This window comes from Mustelus asterias, unplaced genomic scaffold (genome assembly GCF_964213995.1).
Source record: "Mustelus asterias unplaced genomic scaffold, sMusAst1.hap1.1 HAP1_SCAFFOLD_4376, whole genome shotgun sequence".
Lineage (NCBI taxonomy): Eukaryota > Metazoa > Chordata > Chondrichthyes > Carcharhiniformes > Triakidae > Mustelus > Mustelus asterias.
Window position 1 is genome coordinate 1 of NW_027594321.1, and position 10158 is coordinate 10158.

General features: G+C 52.3%; 1 protein-coding gene across 1 annotated transcript; it reads left to right on the forward strand.

Moving 5' to 3' along the window:
- Positions 1 to 7820: 7820 nt before the first annotated feature.
- Positions 7821 to 9821, forward strand: LOC144491076 (mas-related G-protein coupled receptor member A-like). The gene has a single exon (XM_078208759.1). The coding sequence runs from the start codon at positions 7828 to 7830 to the stop codon at positions 8809 to 8811; it is 984 nt and encodes a 327-aa protein (XP_078064885.1). The 5' UTR covers positions 7821 to 7827; the 3' UTR covers positions 8812 to 9821.
- The last annotated feature ends 337 nt before the right edge of the window (positions 9822 to 10158 follow it).

Consider the following 10158-nt stretch of genomic DNA (forward strand, 5'->3'; position numbering starts at 1 on the left):
ACAGAGAGAGTTTTGGTGGCACAGTGGGTTCGCGCCGATGCCTCACGGCGCCCGGCACCCGGGTTCGATTCCCGGCTCGGGTCACTGTCTGTGTGGAGTTGCAGATTCTCCCCGTGTCTGTGTGGGTTTCCTCCGGGTGCTCCGGTTTCCTCCCACACTGCAATGATGTGTAGGTTAGGGGGATTGGCCAATGCTAAATTGTCCCTTAGTACAAAGCACAAAGAACAAAGAACAATACAGCACAGGGACAGGCCCTTCGGCCCTCCAAGCCCGTGCCGCTCCCTGGTCCAAACTAGGCCATTCTTTTGTATCCCTCCATTCCCACTCCGTTCATGTGGCTATCTAGATAAGTCTTAAATGTTCCCAGTGTGCCCGCCTCCACCACCTTGCCGGGCAGCGCATTCCAGGCCCCCACCACCCTCTGTGTAAAATATGTCCTTCTGATATCTGTGTTAAACCTCCCCCCCTTCACCTTGAACCTATGACCCCTCGTGAACGTCACCACCGACCTGGGGAAAAGCTTCCCACCGTTCACCCTATCTATGCCTTTCATAATTTTATACACCTCAATTAAGTCTCCCCTCATCCTCCGTCTTTCCAGGGAGAACAACCCCAGTTTACCCAATCTCTCCTCATAACTAAGCCCCTCCATACCAGGCAACATCCTGGTAAACCTCCTCTGCACTCTCTCCAAAGCCTCCATGTCCTTCTGGTAGTGTGGCGACCAGAACTGGACGCAGTATTCCAAATGCGGCCGAACCAACGTTCTATACATCTGCAACTTCAGACCCCAACTTTTATACTCTATGCCCCGTCCTATAAAGGCAAGCATGCCATATGCCTTCTTCACCACCTTCTCCACCTGTGACGTCACCTTCAAGGATCTGTGGACTTGCACACCCAGGTCCCTCTGCGTATCTACACCCTTTATGGTTCTGCCATTTATCGTATAGCTCCCCCCTACGTTAGTTCTACCAAAATGCATCACTTCGCATTTATCTGGATTGAACTCCATCTGCCATTTCTTTGCCCAAATTTCCAGCCTATCTAGATCCTTCTGTAGCTTCTGACAATGTTCCTCACTATCTGCAAGTCCAGCCATTTTCGTGTCGTCCGCAAACTTACTAACCCCAGTTACACCTTCTTCCAGATCATTTATATAAATCACAAACAGCAGAGGTCCCAATACAGAGCCCTACGGAACACCACTAGTCACAGGCCTCCAGCCGGAAAAAGACCCTTCCACTACCACCCTCTGTCTTCTGTGACCAAGCCAGTTCTCCACCCATCTAGCCACCTCCCCCTTTATCCCATGAGATCCAACCTTTTTCACCAGCCTACCATGAGGGACTTTGTCAAACGCTTTACTAAAGTCCATATAGACGACATCCACGGCCCTTCCCTCATCAACCATTCTGGTCACTTCTTCAAAAAACTCCACCAGGTTAGTGAGGCATGACCTCCCTCTCACAAAACCATGCTGACTATCTTTAATGAGTTTATTCCTTTCTAAATGCACATACATCCTATCTCTAAGAATCCTCTCCAACAAGTTCCCTCCCACGGACATCAAGCTCACCGGCCTATAATTTCCCGGGTTATCCTTCCTACCCTTCTTAAATAACGGGACCACATTGGCTATCCTCCAATCCTCTGGGACCTCACCTGCGTCGAGTGACGAGACAAAGATTTGCGTCAGAGGCCCAGCGATTTCATCTCTCGTCTCCCTGAGCAGCCTTGGATAGATTCCATCAGGCCCTGGGGATTTGTCAGTCTTTATATTCCCTAAAAAACCGAACACTTCCTGCCTTGTAATGGAGATTTTCTCTAACGGGTCAACACTCCCCTCCGAGACACTCCCAGTCAAAACATCCCTCTCCTTTGTGAATACCGACGCAAAGTATTCATTTAGGATCTCCCCTACTTATCTGGGCTCTAAGCATAATTCCCCACTTTTGTCCCTGAGAGGTCCGATTTTTTCCCTGACAACCCTTTTGTTCCTAACGTATGAATAAAATGCCTTGGGATTCTCCTTAATCCTGTCTGCCAAGGACATTTCGTGACCCCTTTTTGCCCTTCTTATTCCCCGTTTGAGTTCTTTCCTACTTTCTTTGTATTCCTCCAGAGCTCCCTCCGTTTTTAGCTGCCTGGACCTAACATACGCCTCTCTTTTCTTTTTGACCAATCCCTCAATTTCCCTGGTTATCCACGGTTCTCGAATCCTACCCTCCCTATCCTTCAGAAGAGAGAGACAGGAAGAGAGAGAGACAGAGAGACAGAGAGAGAGAGAGAGGGACAGAGAGACAGAGAGAGAGAGAGAGAGAGTCAGACAAAGAGAAAGTGGCAGAAAGGGAGAGGCAGAAAGAGAGAGGCAGAGCGATGGAGATATAAAGAGACTGATGGAGCGAGAGAAATGGAGATATAGAGAGAGTGATGAGAGAGGTGGAGGTAGAGAGAGTGAGATGGAGGTGGAGAGAGGGATGGAGGTGGAGAGAGGGATGGAGGTGGAGAGAGGGATGGAGGTGGAGAGAGGGATGGAGTTGGAGAGGTGGTGATGGAGAGAGGTGAAGAGACCGTGAACTTTCCCATTTATGGAAATTTATTCTCGGGATGTGGGTGTCTCTGGCTACACCCAGCATTTATTATCCATCTCTAATTGCCCCTTGAGAAGGTGGTGGGTGAGTCGCCATCTTGAACCCACTGCAGTCCCTGAGGTGTAGGTACACCCACCGTGCTGTTAGGGAGGGAGTTCCAGGATTGTTATTGGATATCAGTCAGTCCCGTGTGGTGTAGGTACACCCACAGTGCTGTTAGGGAGGGAGTTCCAGGATTGTTATTGGACATCAGTCAGTCCCCGTGTGGTGTAGGTACACCCACAGTGCTGTTAGGGAGGGAGTTCCAGGATTGTTATTGGACATCAGTCAGTCCCGTGTGGTGTAGGTACACCCACAGTGCTGTTAGGGAGGGAGTTCCAGGATTGTTATTGGATATCAGTCAGTCCCGTGTGGTGTAGGTACACCCACAGTGCTGTTAGGGAGGGAGTTCCAGGATTTTGACCCCAGCGACAGTGAAGGAACAGCCGATATATTTCCAAGTCGGGATGGTGAGTGACTCGGAGGGGAGCCTCCAGGTGGGGGTGTTCCCAGGTATCTGCTGCCCTTGTCCTTCTAGATGGTAGAGGTGGTGGGGTGGGTTTGGAAGGTGCTGCCTAAGGAGCCTTGGTGAGTCAACCTGGACAAAAACCTCCGCCGTGTTGAGGGGCCTGAACTGATTTTATAAGGTCTCACATCAATCTTAAGGGGTTTCGTGAAGGGTGGATGAACTCTGCACCTCTGGGCTGGAGAGGCGAGATCACAACGAAGGGAGGGTCAAAGTTCAGGATGAGGGGTCGGCCATTTTGGATTGAGGTGAGGAGAACTGTCTTCACTCCAAGGGTTGGGAATCTTTGGAATTCTCCCCTCTCCGCCAGAGAGAGAAATGTGGAGGTCCAGTCCTTGGGAAGATTGGAGCTTTGGGATGGAGACATTATTGTTTTCATTGGAATTGTGGGATATGGGGAGAGGGTAAGAAAGAGCAGAGAGAGAATTGATGTCCTTTTGGCATCCATATTGGTGTAAATTGAGAGAGGCGGATACTCAGCGAGACCTTGGAGTCCTCGTGCATCAGTCGCTGAGAGTAAGCGTGCAGGTACAGCAGGCAGTAAAGAAGGTGAATGGTATGTTGGCCTTCATAGCGAGAGGATTTGAGTATCGGGATAGGGATGTTTTGCTGCAATTGTACAGGGCGTTGGTGAGGCCACACCTGGAGTATTGTGCACAGTTTTGGTCTCCTTATCTGAGGAAGGATGTCCTTGCTATAGAGGGAGCACAGCGAAGGTTTACCAGGCTGATTCCTGGGATGGCAGGTCTGTCATATGAGGAGAGACTAAGTGGGTTAGGATTATATTCACTGGAGTTTAGAAGAGTGAGAGGGGATCTCATAGAAACTTATAAAATTCTAACAGGGTTAGACAGGGTAGATTCAGAAAGAATGTTCCCAATGGTGGGGGGAGTCCAGAACTAGGGGTCAGAGTTTGAGGATAAGGGGGAAACCTTTTAGGACTGAGGTGAGGAGAAATTTCTTCACCCAGAGGGTGGTGAATGTGTGGAATTCACTCCCACAGAAAGTAGTTGAGGCCAAAACGTTGTGTGATTTCAGGAAGAAATTAGATATCGCTCTTGGGGCGAAAGGGATCGAGGGATATGGGGGAAGGGGAATCAGGATATTGAATTGGATGATCAGCCATGATCAAAATGAATGGGGCAGCAGCTGGATGGGCTGAATGGCCTCCTCCTGCTTCTAGTTTCTATGAATGGCAGAGTGGAGGGAGTACTCTGCGTGCCCTTTTTTTTTGGTGTTCGCCATGAGAGGTGATACACTTTGGAAGGAGTAATTTGACAAGTTAGTATTCAATGAATGGTAGGACATGAGGAAGTTCTGTGGGACAAAGGAACCTCGATGTGTTTGTCCACAGAACTCTGAAAGCGGAAGGGCAGGTTAGGAGGGTGGTGAGAAAGGCAGGTGGCACACTCGCCTTTATCAATTGAGGTTACAGAAGCAGGGAAGTGATGTTGGAGTTGTATCGAACTTTGGTGAGACCACAGCTGGAGCACTGAGTGCAGTTCTGGTCACCACATTATAGGAAGGATGTGATTGGACTGGAGGGGGTGCAGAGGAGATTCACCAGGATGCTGCCTGGGATGGAACATTTATTTAATTTACTCATTAATGTCACAAGTAGGCTAACATTAACGCTGCAATGAAGTTACTGTGAAAATCCCCTAGTCGCCACACTCTGGCGCCTGTTCGGTTACACTGAGGGGGAATTTAGCATGGCCAACGCACCCTAACCAGCACGTCTTTCGGACCGTGGGAGGAAACCGGCGCACCCGGAGGAAACCCACGCAGACACGGGGAGAACGTGCAGACTCCGCACGGACAGTGCTGGGTCCCTGGCGCTGTGAGGCAGCAGTGCTGACCACTGTGCCATCGTGCTGAAGTTATGAAGAGAGGTCGGATAGGCCTGGGTTGGAGCAGAGAAGACTGAGGGGGCGACCCGATCGAGGTGGACAAGATTATGAGGGACACGGAAAGAGTGGATAGGGAGCAGCTGTTCCCCTGAGTTGAAGGGTCTGTCACGAGGGGGACACGGGTTCAAGGTGAGGGGCGGGAGGTTTAGGAGGGATGTGAGGGAAAGCTTTTTTACCCAGAGGGTGGTGAGGGTCTGGAATGCGCGGCCTGGGAGGGTTGGTGGAGGCGGGATGTCTCACATCCTGTAAAAGGTACCTGGATGAGGACTTGTCAAATTGACTACAGGAGCAGGGATGTGTTGCTGCAATTACACAGGGCGTTGGTGAGGCCACACCGAGAGTATTGTGTGCAGTTTTGGTCTCCTTTTCTGAGGAAGGATGTTCTTGCTCTCGAGGGAGTGCAGCGAAGGTTTACCAGGCTGATTCCGGGGATGGCGGGACTGATGTACGAGGAGAGATTGACCAGGTTAGGATTGTTTTCCCTGAAGTTCAGACGAATGAGGGGGGGATCTCACAGAGACTTATAAAATTCTAACAGGACCAGACAGGGTAGATGCAGGGAGGATGTTCCCGATGGTGGGGGGAGCCCAGAACCAGGGGTCACAGCCTGAGGATTCGGGGTAGACCATTTAGGACGGAGGTGAGGAGACATTTCTTCACCCAGAGAGTGGTGAGCCTGTGGAATTCATTCCCACAGGAAGTAGTTGATGCCAAAACATTGAATGTATTCAAGAGGCGGCTAAAGTTTATTTATTATTCATAAGTAAGGCGTACATTAACACTGCAATGAAGTTACTGTGAAATTCTCCTAGACGCCACACTCTGGCGCCTGTTCGGGTCAATGTACCTCACCAGCACTGTGAGAGGAAACCGGAGCACCCGCAGGAAACCCACGCAGACACGGGGAGAACGTGCAGACTCCGCACAGACAGTGACCCAAACCGGGAATCGAACCCGGGTCCCTAGCCCTGTGAGGCAGCAGTGCCAACCACTGTGCCACCGTGCCACCCATCGATAAAGCATAGATAGGGCTAGATTATAGCTCTTGGGGCGAATGGGATCAAAGCAGGATTAGGTTATATAAAGGGGGAGGTGGCTAGATGGGTGGAGAACTGGCTTGGTCACAGAAGACAGAGGGTGGTAGTGGAAGGGTCTTTTTCCGGCTGGAGGCCTGTGACTAGTGGTGTTCCGCAGGGCTCTGTATTGGGACCTCTGCTGTTTGTGATTTATATAAATGATCTGGAAGAGGGTGTAACTGGGGTGATCAGTAAGTTTGCGGACGACACAAAATTGGCAGGACTTGCAGATAGTGAGGAGCATTGTCAGAGGCTACAGAAGGATATAGATAGGCTGGAAATTTGGGCAAAGAAATGGCAGGTGGAGTTCAATCCTGATAAATGCGAAGTGATGCATTTTGGTAGAAATAACGTAGGGAGGAGCTATACGATAAATGGCAGAACCATAAAGGGTGTAGATACGCAGAGGGACCTGGGTGTGCAAGTCCACAGATCCTTGAAAGTGACGTCACAGGTGGAGAAGGTGGTGAAGAAGGCATATGGCATGCTTGCCTTTATAGGATGGGGCATAGAGTATAAAAGTTGGGGTCTGATGTTGCAGATGTATAGAACGTTGGTTCGGCCGCATTTGGAATACTGCGTCCAGTTCTGGTCGCCGCACTACCAGAAGGACGTGGAGGCTTTGGAGAGAGTGCAGAGAAGGTTTACCAGGATGTTGCCTGGTATGGAGGGGCTTAGTTATGAGGAGAGATTGGGTAAACTGGGGTTGTTCTCCCTGGAAAGACGGAGGATGAGGGGAGACTTGATAGAGGTGTATAAAATTATGAAAGGCATAGATAGGAAGCTTTTCCCCAGGTCGGTGGTGACATTCACGAGGGGTCATAGGTTCAAGGTGAAGGGGGGGAGGTTTAACACATTTAGGGCGGCACGGTAGCACAGTGGTTGGCACTGCTGCTTCACAGCTCCAGGGTCCCGGGTTCGATTCCCGGCTCGGGTCACTGTCTGTGTGGAGTTTGCACATTCTCCTCATGTCTGCGTGGGTTTCCTCCGGGTGCTCCGGTTTCCTCCCACAGTCCAAAGATGTGCGGGTTAGGTTAATTGGCCAGGTTAAAAAAAAAAATTGCCCCTTAAAGTCCTGGGATGCGTAGGTTAGAGGGATTAGTGGGTAAAATATGTGGGGGTAGGGCCTGGGTGGGATTGTGGTCGGTGCAGACTCGATGGGCCGAATGGCCTCCTTCTGCACTGTAGGGTTTCTATGATTCTATGATTCTATGATCAGAAGGACATATTTTACACAGAGGGTGGTGGGGGCCTGGAATGCGCTGCCAGGCAAGGTGGTGGAGGCGGACACACTGGGAACGTTTAAGACTTATCTAGACAGCCACATGAACGGAGTGGGAATGGAGGGATACAAAAGAATGGTCTAGTTTGGACCAGGGAGCGGCGCGGGCTTGGTGGGCCGAAGGGACTGTTCCTGTGCTGTATTGTTCTTTGTTCTTGAGTTGGACAATCAGCCATGATCGTGATGGATGGCGGAACAGGCTAAAAGGGTCGAATGGCCTCCTCCTGTTCCTATCTTCCATGTTTCTATGATATTGGGGGCTATGGGAAGGGGGATTAGGTGGGAGGTGAGGCGTTAGGGTTAGGGTTAGGGTTGGGCCGAAGGAGCTCGCTGCGCTGTACGGTTCGACGTGTTCTTAAAGGTGACGGTTGTTTTTGACTCCAGGTGGCGCAGGTGGACAATGATGGCCTCCCTGTGTGAGGCGACACGCACACTCAACGCTTCAGCCAATGGGAGCTGGGACGAAGGCGTGATGCAACAGCGGCACACCCAGATCATCTCCACCTTGCTGGTGCTGACCTCGGTGGTTGGGGTGCCACTGAATGGCCTGGCGCTCTGGGTGCTGGGTTGCAAACTCCGACGCAAGAACCGCTTTGTGGCTTACGTCATGAACCTGCTCCTGGCCGACTTTCTCTTCCTCCTCTTCCAGTTTGTGCACAGCATCTGCCGCTTTGCCAAGGTGGCCGCTTCCGACCCCAGCCTCATGGTCTTCCGCTGCATCATCGTGGTTTGCAACGAGGCCAGCGCCTTTCTGCTGACCTGGATCAGTGTCGAGCGCTTCCTGGGAATGGCCTTCCCCATCTGGTGGCGCCTGTCCCGCACCAAGGACTCGGCCGTCATGGCCGCCTGGGCCATCTGGGGGCTGTCCGTCATCCTGGGCGTCATCTATGGCGTCATCCGTGCCATCAAGGTCTCAGCGGCCACCAAGGAGGGGCTGGTCATCACCGAATTCACCCTGGCCTTCCTGGCGCCCTTTGTGGCCTTCACGTTGGCCAATGCCCTCATCCTGTGCGGTCCGCACCGGCCCTCCCGCAAAACCAGCAGACTCTACCGCGCCATCACCCTCAACGCCGTCATTTTCCTCATGTGCTGGGTGCCCTATCACCTGTGCGTCTTCCTCCATCACCGCGCCCTCTCCGAGGGCACATTTGGCCTCTGCGTCTCGGCCTACTATGGGGCCTACTACTCCATCTGCCTCCTACACGTCAAAAGCTGCGTCATCCCGCTGGTCTACATCTCCATCAGCAGTGAGTTGAAGGTCAAGTTCCGGGAGTCGCTCCCAAGTATCTTTGAGCGTCGTTTCAGTGAGGAATCAGGCCTCTCCTCACCAGGCCCTGAGCAAGAGGTCGCAGCCAAGCCAGAATTCACCAAAGCCCAGAACTAACGGCGCCCTGGCAAACATTCTCCACTTCACCCCACTCCTCCACTCCCTGATGCCCTCCCTCTCCACCACCCTCCCACCTCATCCACTCCCGGGAATGTGGTTCCAAGGAACTGGAGGGAGGTTACTCAAACCCCTCCCCGCCCCATTCAGCCCCTTCTCCAGCCAGTTACACAGGAACAGGAGGAGGCCCCATTCAGCCCCTTCTCCAGCCTGTTACACAGGAACAGGAGGAGGCCATTCAGCTCCTTCTCCAGCCTGTTACACTGGGACAGGAGGAGGCCATTCAGCCCCTTCTCCAGCCTGTTACACAGGAACAGGAGGAGGCCATTCAGCCCCTTCTCCAGCCTGTTACACAGGAACAGGTGGAGGCCATTCAGCCCCTTCTCCAGCCCATTACACAGGAACAGGAGGAGGCCATTCAGCCCCTTCTCCAGCCCGTTACACAGGAACAGGAGGAGGCCCCATTCAGCCCCTTCTCCAGCCTGTTACACAGGAACAGGAGGAGGCCATTCAGCCCCTTCTCCAGCCCATTACACAGGAACAGGAGGAGGCCATTGAGCCCCTTCTCCAGCCTGTTACACAGGAACAGGAGGAGGCCCCATTCAGCCCCTTCTCCAGCCTGTTACACAGGAACAGGAGGAGGCCCCATTCAGCCCCTTCTCCAGCCCATTACACAGGAACAGGAGGAGGCCCCATTCAGCCCCTTCTCCAGCCTGTTACACAGGAACAGGAGGAGGCCCCATTCAGCCCCTTCTCCAGCCTGTTACACAGGAACAGGAGGAGGCCCCATTCAGCCACTTCTCCAGCCTGTTACACAGGAACAGGAGGAGGCCATTCAGCCCCTTCTCCAGCCCATTACACAGGAACAGGAGGAGGCCATTCAGCCCCTTCTCCAGCCCATTACACAGGAACAGGAGGAGGCCATTCAGCCCCTTCTCCAGCCCATTACACAGGAACAGGAGGAGGCCATTCAGCACCTTCTCCAGTGACACCCAATGTGATACGGAGACTGGAACCGTGCACAGTTCCACAGCACTGTCCCTCCGACAGTACAGTATACCCTCAGAATTATGCCCACGACTTCTGGGATGTGACAGATCCTCCTCCCACTCTCTCCCCAACACACCTTGCTCCCCCCCCACCCCTTTCCCCACCCCCTCCCTGAACCTTCCACCATTTTCTTGTTGCCTTTTCCATTCTGACGTCGGCTTGGGCTCAATAAGAGTGATATTTTTGCAAAGGAAATTGCTTCAGTGCTGAGGGGCAGATGTCGATGTGAGCCTCGGTGTATCAGCTTGTGTTCAGATTTTGATTTAACTGTAAATAAAGTCTTGGAAATTTGAAGAC